We start from the raw sequence: 21,232 nt of genomic DNA, 5'->3' as shown, positions 1-21,232 counted from the left end.
AATTCTTGCTGTTAAGTCAACCCATTGTGTGGTGTCCGTTTTCTCAGTTAAGAAACTAAAACACACATGTTAAGGTACCACGTGGACAGAATCAGCCTAATCTAGAATGTAGGAAATACAAGTGACCCAACTTCTTCAACAAAAAGAAATGACGGGAAAAAAGAAGGGAGTTAAATAGGTTAAAAGAGAATTTAGGGCAGGGACTTGAACAGATATTTGCACATTGATGTTCACAGTGGTGTTGTTCACAACTGCCAAAAGGTGGAAACAACTCAACTGTCCGTCAACCAATGAATGAAAAAATAAAATGTGGAATATACATTGTTGCTGAGCGGGGAGGTCTCAGGTCTCAGTCTCGCTCAGGCCCAAGAGTCGGGGGGGGGTCAGCTCCTACCGAACCGCCGGCGGGGGGTGCTCCAGGGATAGAGCACCGGGGCTCTCCAGGCGTGGGGGACGCGCGGTTAGGAAAGAACCACGGAGACCGCCTGAGCGCAGGAACAGGTCTGCTTTATTACAGAAGTACACTTAGCTATATAGGGTTGGGTAGAGGGAAGGGCGTGATGAAGGGAGGGTTGGCTAAGGGGCGGCTGTGGACAGGCTGAAGCTGATGGATAGACCTGAGGTAAGCAGTTACTGGGGAAGAGGGCAGATTGTGGGTTGGCAATATGGGCGGGACTGGCGGGAAGGACGGCGGGGGCTGGAAGGGGAGGAGGGGTGGAGAAAGGCGGCAACAATTGCTCCTTTTGTTTTTAAAAGGAAATAGAGGCAACAAGTTTTGGTGCACACTGTGGGTGTGAATAACTCGGTGTGCGCAGCAACAAAAGACAAGGATTATGAGGAGGAGGAGGAAAAGGAGGTTATAAGGACGGGTACTGGAATAGGACGAGGGGTGGGGGGAGACCACGAGGACCAGCCGGCCGTGAGCGGACGACATAGCATCTGGCCAGGATGCATGTGCCCGCCATTAGGGTCGGCGCACGCCGGCGCCTGGCGCGCGCCGAGCCTTGCCAGCAAAACGGGCCCGTGATGCCCCTGAATCCCTCGCCCGAGGGGGAGGAATAGTTGGGGAGAAGTGAGGGGAGGAAGACAAGAAGCTATAGGCGTGCGGTCTGGAGTAGGTGGCGCGGGCGGAAGGGGCGTGGTGGACGGCGGGGGGGGGGGACTCAGCGGTGGCGATGCGTTGGTAGTGAACTTGTACAAAGGAGAGGACAGTAATAGTGCGCTGGGTCATGGCATCCTCTGGCGGAGGATGGGCACATGTAGAAACCTGTGGCAGCGGGGTTGTGCCCCCCCCCACTCATAAGACGGAAGGTTCGTGCGTCCAGTGAGGTTGGCGACATCAGTTGTGAAAGAGGGGGCGGAGGCGGTTACGTTCGAGGCGAGGAGTCTTTTTTGTTGCCAGAGGGAGAGCGTCCAATTGAAGGGCTGGTGACGGGTTGGCGGCGGCTGGGAAAACGAGGGAAGCCAGGACGAAGAAGACGGCCGTGAGGCTGTATGGAGGCATCATCTGACGGTGCAGTATCTGGCGGCTTGACACAGAAGCATCAGCGAGGTCATTCCCTTGAGCCAGCGGTCCTGGTAGGCCAGAATGGCTTCTGATATGAGCAATGAACCAGGGCTGTTGCCTCGCTTCAAGAAGTCGCTGTACGAAAGCGAGCGCTCGATCAATATTTGAGTCACCCGGTAAGAAAGTGGCAAGCGGGAGGCTGCGGCACACTTGAAGAGTGTATAGGCTGTCAGTGAAGATGTTGAGAGACTGGTTTGGGTGGAGGTTAAGGACTGCAGCGACAGCTAGAAGCTCGCCCACTTGAACAGAAAAGTCATTTGCGAACAGCAGTTGCCGTGGCTCAGGATTCCCAGGAGTGTATATGATGGCAGCAAACGCCGTTTTTGAGGCATCTGTAAAGGCAGTGATGGCTGAAGGGATCGGGTTCCGTGAGGGCAATGGACGGAACGGGTTGGAAAACGCCAATTGAAACATTCCCTGCAGCAATCGGTGATGAGGATAGTGGTTGTCAAAGGAGCCGCGAAAGAGCTCTACCAGGCTCTGCATTTGGGCATTGTTCATGATGAGGGAGGTAACTTCCTTGGCATCTAAAGGCCAAACAATGGTGTGTGGCGAGATGCCATACGTTTGTATGGAGAGAAGTACTAAGTCAGTGGCCAGCGCGATCCAGGCCCTTATGAAAGGGCAGATTTTTGGGAGCTTGCTTTTTGACGTATGAAGAAAGAGGAGGGGGCCATCTTGCCATAAGAGACCCGTGGGAGTGACCGGCATTGGCAGAACTAAAGCCAAAATTGGAAGGTCAGGGGAGAACCGCTCTAGGCGGCATTGCTGCAGAGCGGCGCTGACCTGTTGGACGGCTTCTCGGGCAGCGGGGGTGATGGTGATGCTGCGAGTGACTGCAGTTGGTGGGCTATCCTTGGTCTGCAAGAGCTCGAAGAGGGGCTGCATTTGCGCTGTTGTGATGGGAAGCGCCGAGCGAAGCCAATTGATCTGCCTGCAAAGTTGCTGGAGCTCGGTTAGCGTCATCTTATCAGAAAGGTGGATTTTTGGGCTTGCGGGTTGGATGAACCGATGAAAATGAAAGCCTAGGAATTGAAAAGGAGGCTGGAGGTTTATTTTGTCAGACTGCAGAGTAAGCCCGAGGCTGGAGAGGTTTGTTATTATTGCCGAGAGCAGATCATTGAGGAGCGCACTGGAGCTCACTGCTAAAAGGAGGTCGTCCATGTAGTGGAGGATGTATGTGTGCTCCGGATTGAACTTGGAGCGCAGCGGCTCAACAGTATGGTTGACATACAGTTGGCACATAGTCGGGCTGTTGCGCATGCCTTGGGGCAATACGCGCCACTGAAATCGCTGAGCTGCGCCTTGGTTGCTGATGCGTGGAACCGTGAATGCGAATCTCGGACAGTCCCGGGGGTGAAGAGGAATAGAGAAAAAGCAGTCCTTGATGTCGATGGTTGCCGCATGAAAATGCTGGGGGACTGCGGTGGGATGCGGGCATCCTGGTTGAGGTGATCCCATAGGCTTAATATGTTTGTTGATCTCACGGAGGTCATGGAGAAGGCGGTATTTGCCGGTGTTCTTTTTGCTAATGACAAAGACTGGTGAATTGTAGGGACTAGTGGACGGCTCTATATGCCCTGCTTGTAGCTGCTCTTCGATGAGGGCAGAGAGAGCCTGCAGTTTGTGAGCTGGCAAGGGCCACTGCTCGACCCAGATGGGCTCCTCTGTGTCCCATTCCAGAGGGATAGGGTCAGGTTTTGAGATGGGAGCAGTGGCCCCTAGAAGGGGGGGGGGCAGCGCAGCTGAGAAGGCTTCTGTGGTGATTTGGGCCTTTAGCTGGCTGAGGACATCTCTCCCCCATAAGATGGTCTGGACTGACGAGAGGACGAGTGGACGAATTTGGCCTTCATGGCCTTCTCGGTCGCTCCAATGCAGAGGCTGGGATGTTTTCCAGGAGGCAGCGGCTCCTGTGGCGCCGATGACTTGAGGGCCGGTTTCGAGGGGCCAGTGATTGAATGCGGCGATCTCGAAGGGAACACAGGAGACTTCAGCGCCAGAATCCAGAAGCCCATCAAGCCATTGCCCATTAATCTTAAGCTCTAATGAGGGTTTCTGGCGGCGTGTGATGGGCATTGTCCACATTATGGCTTGGGAATTCTCCTGGGGGCCTCTTGAGGGTGGGGCTGAGGCCTGCCCCGCTGGGAGTTTAAAGGCTGCTGGGAACCTTGGGCGGCACGGCAGTTGCGGGCCCAGTGATATCCTTTCCCACAACGCGGACATGGCGTAGGAGGGCCCCTTGGCCGTCGCAACGGCGGGTCTGAGCGAGGCGCTGGGCCTGGCTGGGAGCACTCGTGGACGAAGTGGCCGGGCTGGCCGCACCGAAAGCAGACAGAAGTGGGGCCGGATGAAACAGCCATGGCAGAGGCAAAGGCAGCGGTGAGTGTTTTGACTTGTGGGTCGACGTCACGGCAAGCAAGGACCCATTCGTGCAGAGCTTTGTCGCGTATGGGAAGGACTACGGCCCGGAACGGCGCAAGGCACCCGTCTATAGTAAGTTCTTTGGCCAGCACAAACTGGGCATCCTCGCTGGAAATCTTCCGCTGACAAGCTTCCAGGACGCGGGCGACAAACGCTGGGAAAGTTTCATTGGGGTCCTGAAGCAGCTGCGCGAGCTTGGTGGGCTGCTTGGTGGAAACTAGAGAGAATGACCGCTGGACGAGGACTTTTACCCGATGCCAAAACCCTGGGTCAGTTTCGAGATAAGAATGAGGGTTTGCATAATTGTTGGTACCCGTGTATGCGTCAGAGGGATCGAGGATGCCGGCTTGGGCATTCTCCACGATTTGCCGGTCAACAGCCGCTTGGTAATGGGCGCGCCATTCAATAAATTGACCCGGTGTCAGGATGGCACGGGCTAGTGCAATCCAGTCATATGGGAGAACGAGTTGGGTCCCCAACTCCTCAAGTAGTTGCTGCGCATAAGGGCTGCCAATCCCATCTTCCTTTACAGCTTTGCGGAGGGTTCTGACCTCTTCCGCTGTAAAGGGTAACCAAGTTTGGGGTCGCTGCTGTGTGGGCTGAGGATTCAACGGATATAGCTGGGGGGCTTGAGAAGGCGCGGCACTGGGGACTGATGGAGCAGCCAAGGCAGGTAAAGGGCTATTGCCGTACGGCGGCGGCGAGGGATAAGCGGAACACGGGGGAGAAAATGGCGACTTAGCGGCTTCCGGGCGACAACAAAATGGCGGCGGGACGCTTCCGGGCGCCGGCCAAGATGGTGGAGCAGCCACATCCGGTGGCGGACAAAATGGCGCGAGGGGCGCTTCCGGTTTAGTGGAAGATGGCGACCATGCAGCTTCCGGGCCCAAACCGGATGCTGACTGGGCAGGAAGAGGCGGGTAGAGGCGGGAGGAGGAGGATACCGGCGGAGAAGAAGCCGGATGTGCGCCATCTTGGGCAGAAGTGGGGGAACAAGGCGGAAGTCCGCCATCTTGGGGAGCGGCAGGAGTGGTTTCTGTCGGCTGCGGGGAGCTCGGGCGGGGAGGTTCGCGCTCAAGAGCAGCAGCAAGTTGGTCAGACAGAGAGTCAGTGTCGGCGGACTCATCGGAATCACAGTCTAGAGGCCGTTTGGGAGAAGCTTCATAAACGGCTTCGGTCGGAGCGCCAAGGAGACAGGCGCGAATGGCAACGAGAACGGGTAAGAGGCCTGCTGGGAAGGTGCGTTTCTCATGCTCCATGGCGGAGGTGACTCGATCTATGAGTCGCGAGTATGTGTCCGGGCTCCAGAGTTGGCAGGTGGCGAGCCACGGATTAAAGGGGAGTAAGAGGTCCCAGTACTTTTGGAGTTGCCGCAAAGAGATGCGGACTCCATTGGCATCTAGCAGGGCAGCGAGGGCCCTGACTTGTGGCGCCTGACGCAGCGACAAAGAGGCGCCCATGACGGGATAGGAATGGGACAACGGCGAGGGGTCCCTACCTGGAGAGGAGGATGATCGCCAATTACAGCAGCAGCAGCAGCAGAGAGGGGCCGGGGGAGGAGCTGCCCCACGTTGGGGGCGCCAGTTGTTGCTGAGCGGGGAGGTCTCAGTCTCGCTCAGGCCCAAGAGTCGGGGGGGGGTCAGCTCTTACCGAACCGCCGGCGGGGGGTGCTCCAGGGATAGAGCACCGGGGCTCTCCAGGCGTGGGGGACGCGCGGTTAGGAAAGAACCACGGAGACCGCCTGAGCGCAGGAACAGGTCTGCTTTATTACGGAAGTACACTTAGCTATATAGGGTTGGGTAGAGGGAGGGGCGTGATGAAGGGAGGGTTGGCTAAGGGGCGGCTGTGGACAGGCTGAAGCTGATGGATAGACCTGAGGTAAGCAGTTACTGGGGAAGAGGGCAGATTGTGGGTTGGCAATATGGGTGGGACTGGCGGGAAGGACGGCGGGGGCTGGAAGGGGAGGAGGGGTGGAGAAAGGCGGCAACAATACATATAATGGAATATTAGTCACAAAAACATAAAGTCCCACCTGATACATGCAAAATGGATGAATCTTGAAGACATGTTGTATGAAATAAGCCAGACACAAAAGAACAAATATTACAGTATTTCAGACTTGAAATAATAAGAATAAACAAACTTACAGTCAGAATCTAGAATGTAAGTTATTAGGGGGTGGGGTTGGGACAGGGAGTGAGAAATGTATGGGGTTCCTATTTGGAATGATGGAAATGTTTTGGTACTGGGTAGTGGTGATGGTAAAACACAACATTGTGGAACACAATTAGCAGCACTGAAACATGCATCTGAATGTGATTAAAAGTGGAAATGTTAAGAGTGTATATTTGGTAACAAAATAAAAATTTAAAAAAAAGAATCCATGGAACTACACTACACAGTGAACCCTAAGTTAAACCATGGACTTTAATTAATAGTATAATCATAAAAAGGTGCTACCATCATTCACAACAAATGTTCCACACCACTGCAAGGTGTTGGTGGTGGGGTGGTATATGAGGATCCTGTTTCATGCATGATTTTTCTGTAAACCTACAACTTCTCTAATAAAGAAAAAGTAATTAAATATTTTTTTATATTTTTTTAAAAGATTTTTTATTTATTTCTCTCCCCTTCCCCGACTCCCTGTCCCAGTTGTCTGTTCTCTGTGTCTATTTTGCTGCTTGTTCTTCTTTGTCCGCTTCTGTTGTTGTCAGCGGCACAGGAATCTGTGTTTCTTTTTGTTGCTCATCGTGTTGTGTCAGCTCTCCGTGTGTGTGGCACCATTCCTGGGCAGGCTGCACTTTCTTTCGTGCTGGGCAGCTCTCCTTACAGGGCGCACTCCTTGCGCGTGGGGCTCCCCTATGTGGGGGACACCCCTGTCTGGAAGGGCACTCCTTGCGTGCATCAGCACTGCACATGGGTCAGCTGCACACAGGTCAAGGAGGCCCAGGGTTTGAACCATGGCCCTCCCATGTGGTAGGCAGACGCCCCATCCATTGGGCCAAGTCCGCTTCCCTAATTAATTTTTTAAAAAGAGAAAGATTTTAGAGACATTAGCAACCAGATGTAATAACCGGTTGGACACTGCAGGGCATAAATTGTAAAAAGACATTTATGGACAATTAAGGAAATTGGATTTACTTTAAAATACCTAGCAAGAGGGGAGGAAGGGAGAAATAAAATAAGACAGACAAAATATTAATAATCACTGATGGTGGGTGATGGGTTCATAAGATGCATCACACTCTATTCTCTACTTTTATATGTCTGCAAATTTCTACGATACAGGCAATTGATAGCAAACTGACAAAAATGAAGCTCCTAGACTATATGGACTATGATAATTTAGTTCTGCACTCTCCTCAGTTAAAATACAGTGTTTGAAACCTAATAGATGCTTGATAACTGGCTAATGAATCTTAAATTTACTGTTTTTGATTACAAAAAATCCTTAGGGGCTATTTATAGAAAAATTTCAATAGCCTCCATTAACTGTGCTCACACTATATATACCCATACTTATTTCTCACTGTCCTTTCAATATGAAAGCTCCACTCTAGTAACACAAGGCTCCCCTACTTCCCACTCTACCTTAATTTCCCCCTCCATGCCTTTGTTCACACTGCTGCCTCACAAAGAAGCCCTTCTTCCTTCCCATTTACTTATTAAAAGAATTTCATCTTCCAATTGTTGAACAAACAGAAATTTCTTACATGTCTTAATTCTAATTAATAACGCAAACTAGAACACAAATGCAAATGCAGAAGGGAAAAAGAAGAGAGAAATGGGAAACACAACAGGAAATGTTAGGTTGTACGTCTGTTTGGATTTTGTTGTTATTTTTGTTGTTTTTGAAAACTGAAGGCAATGGTATGAGCCAAAAGAGAATGAAAACCATATGGAAAAACAGTTAAGGGAGAAAATTATATAGGAAAGGTACATTAAAACAGTATAACAAAAAAACTAAGAAGTTCTTGTTCACCCAAAGATTAAATGACTGAAACCTTAATTGTAACCTACATACAAAACCTAGAAATAAATGTGTAGAAATCTAAAATCAGGAGCTCAGTATCAGATTCAAATACATTCAAAATTACTATTAAATTGGGAGCAGATGTAGCTCAAGTGGTTGAATGCCTGCTTCCCAGGTACAAGGCTCCAAGTTTGATCCCTGGTACCTCCTAAAAGCAAGCAAACTGTCATTGGGAAGTGGACATAGCTTGCTGTTTGAGTACCTGCTTCCCATGTACAAGAGGCCGTGGGTTCAATCCCAGGTACCTCCTAAAAAAAAAAATTACTATTAATGAATGACAAGGTGGTGGGCCACCATCCTGAGGAGGCCTACTACGTCCCCTCAAGACCATGGGTAATGTCTAATGGGGGAGGGGAGACCAGTGTGTCAAGACCTCAGTGCTGTTTCAAGTAACTATGAATTATTTCCTTTAAGAAATAAAGTCTGGTGGTCACTCTGGGTCCCGAGGTGAGGGGGAGGGAGGAAAAGAATAGATGGAACAGGGGGCATTTTGGGGGGGATAGACGTGTTCTCCCATGATCTTGCTATGATGGATACAGGCTATGTTGAATTGCATTAAAGTTAATAAAAGTGTATAGTCCAAAATGTAAACAACAGAAACCATTTACCATGGTTGGTAGCTATGTTTCAATATTTGTACATCAGTTGTAACAAACGTATCATCCACATACACAATGTTATTAACAGGGGAAGGGGGTAAAAGGGGAGGAAGTTGGGTGTATGGGAGTCCCCTGTATTTATTTGTTAGGTGACTTTTCTGTAACTAAAACTTGAGGACAAAATTGAAAAAAAACCAGGGGAATAAAGGGAAGACAAATGTCCTGTACATACAGTACAGATCATATAGTGACGAAAGGGAAAATGTCAAAAAAAATTTTTAATATTTTTTTCATTATTTTTATTACCCCAAATTTTTATTTTTAAAAATTTTTTATATTTTATTTCTTAATTTTAAAACTATCACTATTATTCATTTTCTTATTAATCATGGTTGGCTATTTTATTGGCTTCATTTCTGAAGAAGTTTTGGATCATAAAAAGGTTACAACTATGGAAAGGGAGGATCATTGGTGCAGGGTGTCAGTGACGTGGGAGGAAGCGCAACTGGGCATACATATAAAGCTTATGAATGTGTTCAAACGTTCATGCGGCTTTGTCACAGTGGGTGGAGATTCACACAATAACTGAAGGAATATCAAATTCCCATCCCGGGGGGCTCTGCCACTTTCTCTAATGGATCAGCAAAAATCCCGTAAGTATAGGGGCAACGACTAGTGAAAGTGGATGTTCCACTGAGAGGCTCTTGATATTGATGGCTGCCCATATGAACCTTTACTCTTGAAATGGAAACTTAACCTAGTGTTGTAAAGTGTCTAAGAATGCCTTCTGGGAGCCTCCTTGTTCAAATGTGGCTTCTCTCTAAGCCAAACTCAGCATATATTACATGACTCTTGGGGATGAGCCTCCGGGCACTGAGAGATTATTACCAAGCATCAACTAGTAATGCAACTGGAAAAAGACCTTGACAAAAGGGGGAAAAGGAAAGATAAATGAGTTTATATGGCTAAGAGACTTCAAAATGAGCTGGGAGGTCATTCCAGAGTTTATGCTTATGCATGTCTCAGCAGGATCTCTTTGACTGCCAAAGTAGATACTTCCCCAAACAGTGGGACTCCTGAGGGCTCTGGAGACATCTAAACTACAGTCAAGGAGATAGTTCACGAGTTTGGTGCCTTGCCAGTGGGCCCTACTTTGGAATTTATGCTCCCCAGAGTGACAGAGTTGGATTCAGTTGCAGTTTCCCTACACATGGCTCTTCTCTACTTCTATTTGAACCTATAATTACTAATAGAGTTGGGAAATGTACATCCAAGAGACTTAAATCTTTGGGCTCTCCACGTGCCAGCTGGGCTGAATCTCATCGGAGCCACAACACCTACTCTCCAGTTCACTGGTCTCACCCAGGACAACTAACGCGGAGGTGATGATGGATACGTACCTACCAAGAAACTGAGAGTCTACAACTGCAAACAAGAGAGTCCTATCCATCAGCCCTATGGCCTCTCAATGAGAGGTGGAGGGGACATCACCATCTTAGAATCCTCAGGACTGGGTAATGAACTATGGACTAAAGTAGACTTACTGATGTTCTACTATAGACTTATTGTGATTCTAGCAATGGAAGAAATCATATCATTGATGTGAAGGCAGTGGCCACTGGAGGTTCTGAGGGCAGGGAGGGAAAAACAGGAGCAATACAGGGGCATTTTGGGGACTTGGGAATTGCCCTGAATGACACTGCAATGACAGATAGAGGCCATTATAAATCTTGTCATAACCCATAGAAATGTGTGGGAAAGAGTATAAACTACAATGTAAACTTTAAGCCATGCTTAGCAGCAATGCTCCAAAATGTGTTCATCAATAGCAATTAATGTACCTCAATAATGAAGGATGTTGTTAATATAGTAAAACGTGGGAGATATGGGGAGCAAGACATATGGGAATCCCCTATATTTTTTATGAGGCATTTGTATAATATAAGTATCTTTTAAAAAAAGTATTAGAAGAGGTTTCAAGAATATACAAATAATCCTAACAAGGATTGCAAATAACAGAAAAAAATATATGAGTACATAATAAAAAATATTTAAAAGTATAACTACACATGGTTTATATAAATCAAAGCTTTTGTATCTATAACAGTAAAGTAGGCAAACAAAAATATATTATATATTTTGATCAATTAATCAAGTACCTCCTCACTAATTTAAAACTTAGGAGAGTTTACTGTGGCATTCCCAAAAATAAAATGAAAAATCATATACTTTGAAACTTCTTCCTGATGCCTTTTTCATTCAGTGAAAGGCATTCTCAGTGAATTTAGTTCTGAAAAAAAGGGAAGTAGTAAGTTTTTAAATCTCTCCCCTAGTTTTGAGAAGAACAGAAGAAAATGACCATTACTAACTAGAATACATTACCTAACCAAATTTAGATTTCATTTACTCCACCTTATCACAGAGCAGAGCACCCAGGCAATGACTTAGTTCCTGCTGGCTAGCCAATCACAACTGGAGTCACTGATGACCTCAATTCTAATGGGAAGTAAGCCTGTGTTTCATTCAAATTCCAAAATCAGGTCTAAATATTCTTCCAGAATTATACTAGACTACTTAAAAAGCTAAATGAGAAAAAGGGAAAAGCTTTTCTTTTTAGATATTCTCATTTATCTTGCCTATTTTGAAGGGCTGGCAGGTCAAAGCCCATTTTATAACCCTCTGAGCAACTAGAGTTAGGTTATTAACTAAAGGGTTTCACCTACAAAGCTGAAAAGGCAATTGTTCTAGTTCCACAAAGAGCCCAATCTAAAACTGTTGGTTATACTGCATTTGGTCCTGTGAGAAGCCAGCTAGCGTTTCTAAAATTGATCAACCGGCACATACATACTGCTGAGCCCTTCTAGAGCAATCATTAATCATTTGCTCCTTTACTTTAAAATCTAGTGCTCCTTCTCCTCCACACTACACTGTCTTTTTAAAAGGTTTCCTACAAGGAAGCGGATTTGGCCCAATGGATAGGGTGTCCACCTACCACATGGGAGGTCCAAGGTTCAAACCCAGAGCCTCCTGACCTGTGTGATGAGCTGGCCCACGCACAGTGCTGATGCATGCAAGGAGTGCTGTGCCATGCAGGGGTGTCCCCTGAGTAGGGGAGCCCTACACTCAAGGGGTGTGCCCCGTAAGGAGAGCCACCCAGCACGAAAAAAGTGCAGCCTGTCCAGGAATGGCGCCGCACACCTGGGGAGCTGACGCAGCAAGATGACACAACAAAACAAGACACAGATTTTGGTGCCACTGACAAGAATACAAGCGGACACAGAAGAACACACAGCAAATGGACACAAAGAGCAGACAATGGGGAGCGGGGAAAAAGAGAGAAATAAATAAAAAATCTTTACTTTTAACAAATTCTACTCTTCTATCAGCCTCTCCCATCAACTACCCTGAGACTTCATACCTCAAACATTAGGTAATAAGAAACTTCTTTCCAGGCTCTTACATAAGCTCAGGCTTTTCGCTGCAGCATCTAATGGTATTTTAAAAAAACAAAACTCTTGAGGCCCTTATCAAAAGAAAAATGAGTATGATAACTATCCCCACAAAGTGTCACATATTGAAATGTCTGACACAACCTCAAGGAGGAAAAGTTAGATACCTTAAAGTTTTCCAGAACCAAAAACCCTAAAACTTTCCAGTCTAATGTACAGGGATAACAAATACTGCTAAGGACTTCAAAGCACTTCAAAGTCTTAAGTCTTGGATTAACTTTATTGTGTTCCAATGTTTTTAAAATGTACAAGATACATACCACCTGCTACAGTCCAAATTATTCAATTAATCAGAATATTCATTTAAACAAAGTATCCAGGGAAGCGGATGTGGCTCAAGCAATTGAGCTCCCACCTATCACACGGGAGGTCCGGGGTTCGGTTCCCCATGCCTCCTGGAGAAGATGAGCAAGACAGCTAGCTGGCACAATGGGCAGGCACGGCGAGCAACAAGGAGACACAAAGAGGAAAGACAATGAGAGACACAACAAAGCAGGGAGTTGAGGTGACTCAAGCAACTGAGCACTTCTCTCTACATGGGAGGTCCCAGGTTGTTCTTGGTGTATTAAAGAGTTTGCACAGGGGAGTGGATATAGCTCAAGTGGTCGAGTACTGGCTTCCCATGTATGAGATCCAGGGTTCAATCCCTGATACCTCCTAAACAAAGAAATGAAAAAGCCAACTCTCATTAGGGAGGAGATATAGCTCAGTGGTTGAGTGCCAGCTTCCCATGTATAAGGTCCTGCGTTCAATCCCTGGTATCTCCTAAAAAAAAGTTTGCAAGGAGGGAAGACATTACAGAATATCCAATGGAGTTTACATCAAATCATACATAATTTACAGCATAGTTATTTAAGTCTTTGAATGCAGAACAAAGACATATGAAAGAGATTAAGTATTAGTAAATAACTCAAAAAGAACTCAACTCCCCCTAAACCAATAGAAAAAAGGAAAAGGAAAAGGAAAAAAAAAAAACCTGCTATGAATAACCTAACCCCTTCAGGCATATTGGAATGTTTCCTCCTGTCAGGTAATTATGCTTTTCAGCTGGAAAAAAAAAAAAAGAGATACCAAAATTAGAATATAATGACAACATTCTGTCTTGAAATAGAGACTACAATGTATGAAACACATACACCGCAAACTACTATGGAAGCAAAGAGAGAGCAGTCAGAGCTGAGTATGAAGAAGATCCTTTTTCTCATTTGATGAAAATTTCTGCAAGCACACCAAACATGAAGGAAGTATTTGTATTATTTTGAGGAAAGTGAGGGGCGTTTTGAACAATACAGAAAAGCATAAAGAACTTAAGTGCTTACAGTACATTATCATTCCCAAAGATTCTCATTTATTTTACGAATTGCCCAAAGAGGAATGTAAGAAATCCTCAGGATGACACTATGTCCTGCCATCATAATCACATTTTTTTAAAAAAAGAAACAAGACGAGGGTGTCCATTGTCACCACTGTTGTTCATTACAGTGCTAAAGGTTCAAGCTTAGATCAGGCTAGGAAAAAAAAAGAGCATCCAAATCAGAAACTTTTGCTATTTGTAGATGATCTGCTCCTATATCTAGAAAGTCCCGAAAAATTTACAACAAAGCCACTAGAACTAATAAATGATTTCAGTAGAGTGTCAGGATACAAGATCAATAAACAAAAACCAGTGATGTTTCTATACACTAGTAATGTACGATCTGAGGAGGAAGTCAGGAAAAAAATGTTCATTTACGACAGCAACTTAAAAAATCAAATATTTAGGAATAAACTTAACCAAGGATGTAAAGCACTTGTATTCAGAAAACTACAAAGCATTGCTAAAAGAAATAAAAAAAGACCTAAATAATTGGAAGAACATCCCAGGATCAGGGATTGGAAGACTAAATATCATTACGATATCAATTCTTGGGGAGCAGATACAGGTCCACCTTCCACCTGGAAGTCCCAGGTCTATTCCCAGTGCCTCAAGGAAAATGAAAACAACAACAACAAAAACAAGCAAAAAACACAAGAAGTAAAATAAGAAATCCAACCCCAACTCAGGGAAGTCAATTTGAGTGTCAGCTTTCCACAAATGGAGTCCCAGGTTCAATCCCTGGCCCCCAGGTACCACAGAAGAAAAAAAAAAAAAAGAGGTCAATTCTATCCAAATTGATAAACAGATTCAATGCAATTCCAATACAAATTCCATCAGCATTTTTTAAAAAAATGGAACAAACAATTATCAAATTTACCTGGAAGGGTAAAGGGCTGCAAATAGCCAGAAACATCTTAAAAAGGCAAAGAGAAGTTGGAGGACTCTCACTTCCAGACTTTAAATCATATTACTTAGCTACAGTGGTAAAAACAGCATGGTACTAGTGTAAAGACAGAAACACAGACCAATGGAACTGAACCGATGGTTCAGAAACAGACCCTCACAACTATGGTCAAGTGATTTTTTTTTGACAAGCCTGTCAAACCCACCCACCTGGGTGAGAATATTCTATTCAGCAAATAGTGCTGGGAGTTCTGGATATCCATATCCACAAGAAAGAAAGAAGAAGGACCCCTATCTCACACCTTATACAAAAGTTAACTCAAAATGGATCAAAAACCTAAATATAAAAGCAAGAACCATAAATTTCTGTATCAATCACTCAAAGGGGTACTGATGCAAAGTACCAGAACTCTGCTGGCTTTTATTACGGGTACTTACTTGTTGTAGAAGCTTACAGTCACAAGGCCCTAAAGAGGCCAACTCAAGGTCCCATAAGAGGTACTTCCTCACCCAAAGTCTGATGCCACATTGTTGACACAAGAGGGCACGCAACATGTGCGAGAGTTCAGCCTTCCTCATTCCTCTTACGGCTCCATGGGCCCAGCTTCTTCCAATTTCAGCTGTAGGCTGGCATAAGGCTCATCTCTCTTCCTGGGGCTCATTTCTTTCTGGGCTCAGCTGCTGTACTACTTCACAAGGTCAGCTGTAAACTATTAGGCGAATGGCTGAACTATTCCCATGATACACCATCAAAACCAAGTTCTCTCCTCTGCAGTATCTTTTTCTGTGTATCTACTTCTCTGTGTCTACTTCCATGTGAGAGTCTGTTTTATCAGCAGGGACTCAACACTGAGTTGCACTCTAATGACATGGTTGAACTAAAGCACCAATCTTAACACAACAAAATCTTGACACAACAAAAAAGAGACGCAGTTTCCCAGTGCTGCCAGATAATGCAAGTGGAAGCAGAACAACACACAGCAAATGGACACAGAGAGCAGACAACAGCAGGGGAAGGGGAGAGAAATAAATAAAAAATAATTCTAAAAAAAAAGAAGCTAAAAATAGAATATAAGGCTGCCATATGAGCCAGCAATTCCCCTACTAGGAATGTATCCAGAACTGAAAACTGCGACGTGAACAAATAGCCACACACCAATGTTCATAGCAGTGTTATTCACAATTGCCAAAAGATGGAAACAATCCAAGTGTCCATCAACCAATGAACAGATAAACAAAATGTGATATATACATATGATGGAAGACTATGCTGCAATAAGAAGAAATGAAATTAGGACACATACGGTAACATGGATGAATCTTGAAGACATTATGTTAATTGAAGTAAGCCCAACACGAAAGGACAAATATTGCATGGTTTCACTAATATGAACTAAATACGAAGAATAAATGCATGGAGTTAAAACCTAGAGTATATGTTATTAGGAGATAAGAGGGCAGTGAATGACCACTGATGCTTAATGTATGTAGAAATTCTAAATAACCTGACTGTGAAAGTATGGAAATGGATCGAGTTGATGGTAACACATTATAGTAACAGCTGGTTTTAAATGGGATTATGGCTGAAGAGCGTAGTCGAGGGATGTAAACGTAAATTGAAAGAAAGCTGGAGAATAATCTAGGGACTGAATAACACAGTGAACCTAGGGGTGCCTGATAATTATGGTTGACGGTACAGATGCAAAAGCATCCTTCTGTGGGCTAGAGCAGATGTATATCACTATTGCAGGATGGTGGGAATGTGGAGAAGAATGGGAAAAATATGGAACATGTGACCTATGAACTATGGTTAACAGCAATAATGTAATATTCCTGCATCAATGCCAAAGACGTACTATGCTGATAAAGAGGGGGTATGGGAAAGATGTGTGAAATGTACGTTATGGACCATGATCTGATGACAGTATCTCATAATCTAATGAATGTTCCACCACGGTATGCTTTGTTGGTGAAGGGGTGTTATACGGGAATTCTACACATGTGACTGTTTTATAAGAACACAATTTCTATAATAAAAATAGAGAAAAAAAATAGGATGGGTTGGGGGAAAATATACTAAATGTAAGATAGGGACTATGGTTAGTAGTAATGTTTTAACAATATCTTCCATAATTTTTAACAAACGTTTCACAACAATGCAAGGTGTTGGTGGTGGGGTTATGTATGGGGTATTATGCATGTTTGTTTTGTAAGCTGACAACTTTTACTATGTGCTTATTGTTTATGTGTGTTCATGTATGAATTATATACTTCAACTAGAAAAAATGATTCATGCCAATAACTGTCCTCTCACTTCAGTGCTTCAGGTGACTGCCCCTAATTTGAGAGAGGAATACTATTCCAACCCTAGTACCTAGGCATTACATGCCTGAGCCATGGTAGCCCATTACCCAATTCCCGAGAAAGTTCTCAATCCAAAGTTCACAAAGAGAAAGTCCTGCACCTTATACAGAACTGGCAGCTCAGCAAGCCCCACCTACCGGCAAGTCCACGCTAACATCAGTACCATCCAGAAGGGACACCCGGCATGTGATGACAGACTTAGCATCTCCAGCCGCGGGAATGTGGGTGGCAGCTCGCTGGGCTTCTCTGAGTCGTTCCTTCTCAGCATGCTTGCGCATTGACCGTCGGCCAAGTGTTCTACGGAGAAAGCTCAGCATTTTGTCACTATAAGACCAGAGATAAAAAAGATGACGTCAGAGGAAAAAAAAAAAAAAAAGACTTCCCACAACTTGCAGACAGACAAATGGCACTTTCCAGTAAAGTCTTGTGGATATCATTTGATAGTAGGTATGCTATTAATAAGGACTCCTGGTCAAGTAAATTTAGGGAAAAAAAATTAAAGCTTGCTACTTTAATTCAGGGCTTCCTAGAGACTTTATTCATATATATAAGGCAGAGATATGGTTTGCAGCATTTCTAAATGTACTGAATTATCTTTATATGGAGTTAATCTGGCAAGAGAGACCAAATGTTCATCAAGTCTTTTGGATCAATAAATTACATGTATAATAATTGTATGTCCCTACAGAGAGAGACAATGCCAAACTGTAGAGGATTGTTTGATGATCACAACAATCCTGAGCAGTTCAATTTATTTCTTTTTTGAACATAAATAAAAATATGAAAAAAGTGCCTACCTCAGCTAAAACAATAAAATTCAAATATTATGTTGCATCAATTTATTCTATTACAGATTTTAAGTAAATAATTCTTTATAATATCAAATTACTTCTGCTACTTGCTTCCTTATCTCTTAAGAGCATTAAGGCTAATCTAAATGTCTAAAACAAGCATTCTAATTTTAAAAATAAAGCACACTAAAATGGAAATGCCAAAAAAATTTCCTTGCTGACCTAATATGTTTAATTTACACAACTAGAAAAGTTTTTTAAAAAGTACATGTAACTTCTAAGCAAACAAGTGAACCAGAAAGACAATTATTAACTCCAGAGAAAACAAAAAGTTGTACAGAAAAGGAAAAGTACATGACAAGTGCTTATAGTTTAAATAGTCATAACATAAAAACACTGAATATTAATCTAACAATAACTTGAAAGTAACTGTAACTGAGAGGATTTCTATAACAGGGGTAGGGAATTGGGGTGTGAAAAAAAAGAATTATTTCTCATCTTCCCTAGCATGAATCCAATAATCATAATCCCTATAACTAAAAACCAAGTAACAATAAGAGCATGTTACTTAGAGATTGTTGCTTTGATTTTCAAAAGAAGCCTTCAGATTATATGACTCTGAACTAAAAAATTTATAAATCAGATAAAAGCTAATTTAAAAATAAACACAATATTAAAAAAAATAAATGGCTATGAATTGAGGATTACCGTACAAATTTTATAAGTACGGATATTCCAATGTAATTAGGTAAAACTGGCAAAGTCCTAATACTTTCATTTGTATGTTCACTGCTTAAATCCCAAGGAAATAACTAAACTTTTAGATAGTTTTTGAGTTTAAAAAGCACTCATACATAACATCTGGTGAGAGTCTCTCTCTCCAGTTCATTTTAAGCCATTCCTCTCTGCACCTTGCTATGGAGTCTCCCTTCACTGCCTGTATAAGATCACACTTGTTGTTTCAGACATCTAAGACCAGTATGTAGTATTCGTCTTCATTCTTTTCAATGCAACTCCCCCTATATTTCCCCTAAGAAACATGCCCTGATACCCAAAGAGTTAAGTACTCCCATCATCATACTTTCACTGAACCATGAAAGTACTTTACTGTTTCATAAATCGACCTTTTAAAATTATTCATTTACATGACTATTCACTTTATTTTAAGCTCCTAGAAGGTTTGTTCCCTTTGAGTAACCAGCCAAGCAGAACATTTTATAATCAACTAAAACATATGTTTAGGAAATAATCTTATTTAGTCTTCAAAAAATCTCCCCCAAGTATTGTTTTATTTTGGTCAGTAAACTATGGGTCAGAGAAATTAAGCACTGGCCAAGTCCTTTATTTAGTAAATGGTGAAGGCAGAGGCTCAAACTCAGACTTTCTGACACCAAATCTGGGTCCACTACATCACAGAAACACTCATGTAAAATTCACACTTTAGAGATGAGAAAGAAATTATAAAATGTCATGGCTTAAGAAAAAAAAAGCTGGATAAAAATACAAACAAAATCGTACATGTTGACTTCCAGGATGATTAGAAAGGCATGGGACTCTCTTCTCTCCAGGAAAATAGCTGGAGGACAGGCAGAAACAGCCTGGAAAAAAAATGTTCTAAGTTTTAGGACACCAGGGGAAGGCTGGACACTACCCAGAAGAGAGAAGGGCAAAGGAAAAGAATCTTGATAGAAAGAGCATGAGGAGAAACTGCCAGCACCCTTCCCCCACCTTATAAGCAGACAATTTTAAAATGTCTGACCTCAGGCTGGCAACTACAGACAAAGGAGGCCATAGGGACCCACCACCCCAGGAAAGGGGAGAGAGGGACACAGCCTAATGCTGACTCAGCTTCTGAACCGCAAATTTGCTCTGCTTTGTTCCATGAGCCCTTCCAGGCCACATGGCGTCAAGTAATTGCTTACCTTGGGACCAGGCAAGGGACTAAAGAGATCTGACCCTCTCAATCTCCCTCTTTACTAACCTTGACTGGTTGTTAAGGACGCAGAGGGAAGTGGAATTACTGCCTACCTGGGAAAAGGGAGGGGGCTGCCAGCAAAGGCTGGAGAACTGTCTCTGAGAAAGTTTTGAATTATGAGGCTCTTAGCTCCAGGCAGGATTCTCCATAACGCTGAAATGATCCCTGTTGCAGCACATGCACTCTAACAAGGCTTTGACCTGAGAGGGATACCAAACAGCGCCACCTGCTGGCAGACAGAGGAAGTGAAGTGAGAAAATTAAAAGTAAATAAAAAAGAGAGGCTTTTATTGGCCTTAACAGCCTTCCTCCTCACCCCCAAGACCCATTACTGGGTCTAGAGTCCAATTTTGAGCACAATGGCAATGATCCTAAAGACCCAGAACAGGCTGAACCAAGAACAAAAGAACAGCAGTAATACACAGCTTCCCACCATTAAATCCCTACAAAATAGAGAAACTGAGCATCAGATTAAACTCACTGTCCTAATCAGATGCCTAGATATCAGGAAAAAATTACAAGGTACATTAAGAAAATGGAAGACATGGCCCAAGCAAAGGATTATATCAAAGCCCCAGATGAGACACAGGATTTGAGACAACTAATCGAGATTCATATAAATTTCCAAATCAAATTAATAAGAGGTAAAGGACATCAAGAAGACACTGAGAGAGCACAAAGAATAATGTGAAACCCTGAATAGAAAAGTAACAGGGAGACACCACAGGTGAAAAAAAACACCTTAGAGGCATACAACAGCAGACTCAAAATGATAGAAGAAAGGATAAGTTATACAGACAACAGAAGAGCTAAAATTGAAGAGAAAAAAAAAAAGGAAAAAATTGAGCAGGGTCTCAGGGAGTTCAATGATAACACAAAACACAACAGTGTATGTGTCATGGGAAGTGCAGAGGGAGAAAAAGAAAAAGGAGCAGAAAGAGTATTTGGGGGAGGAGATGTGGCTCAAGCAGTTGGTGTGCCCGCCTCCTATATGGGAGGTCCTGGGTTCAGTTCCTTGTGCCTCCTAAAGAAGACAAGCAAGACAGTAAGCAGCAAAGCGATGGCGCAGCAGGCTTACTCAACAAGATGACACAGAGATGATGTGAGGAGGAGACACAATGAAAGATACAACAAGCAGGAAGCAGACGCGGCTCAAGCAATTGAGCTCCCATTTACCATACGGAGGACCCAAGTTCAATCCTCAGGACCTCCTGGTAAAAAAAGAAAATAGGTGTGTCAGACCAGTGCGGAGAGGCACAGGCCCTGGTGTGGCATGGAGAGGCGCAGGCCCCCACGCACAGTGCGGAAAGGCGCAGAACCTCATGTGGCAAAGTGACACACCAAGAGAGATGACACAACCGGACAGAAAAAAAAATTAGTACAGATTTCTCATCAGAAACCATGGAGGTGAGAAGACAGCAGTGGTATGATACAAGTAGGATAGTGAAAGAGAAAAACTGCCAGCCAAGAATTCTTTATCCAGCAAAATTGTCCTTCCAATATGTAGGTGGTATAAAGTATTCCAAACAAACAGAATCTAAGAGAGTTAATAAAAAAGAATCCACCTTTGCAGGAAGCCTTAGAGCTGGAAAGAAAGACAGGAGAAAGATGCTTCGAGAAGGGAATAGAAGGAAGAAGAGCAGATAGGAAAACCAAGAGTAAAAAGACAAAAATAATATATGACATAGGAAAATCAAAGAATAAAATGGTG

At 44.0% G+C, this 21,232-nt stretch overlaps 1 protein-coding gene across 2 annotated transcripts in view; it reads right to left on the bottom strand.

The window, feature by feature from the left end:
* EPB41L5 (erythrocyte membrane protein band 4.1 like 5) overlaps positions 1-21,232 on the bottom strand; it is a 183,149-nt gene that overhangs the window by 144,538 nt on the left and 17,379 nt on the right. For both annotated transcript variants that reach the window (XM_058301152.2, XM_071216495.1), the window contains exon 2: positions 16,894-17,080. In XM_058301152.2, coding sequence (XP_058157135.1) covers positions 16,894-17,073 — 180 coding nt within the window. In that variant the 5' untranslated portion in view covers positions 17,074-17,080. The remainder of the gene's footprint in view (positions 1-16,893; positions 17,081-21,232) is intronic.

The sequence above is a fragment of the Dasypus novemcinctus genome, chromosome 7 (assembly GCF_030445035.2).
Source record: "Dasypus novemcinctus isolate mDasNov1 chromosome 7, mDasNov1.1.hap2, whole genome shotgun sequence".
Lineage (NCBI taxonomy): Eukaryota > Metazoa > Chordata > Mammalia > Cingulata > Dasypodidae > Dasypus > Dasypus novemcinctus.
The sequence above is the reverse complement of the archived record's forward strand: the minus strand, read 5'-3'. Positions and strand labels throughout refer to the sequence as shown.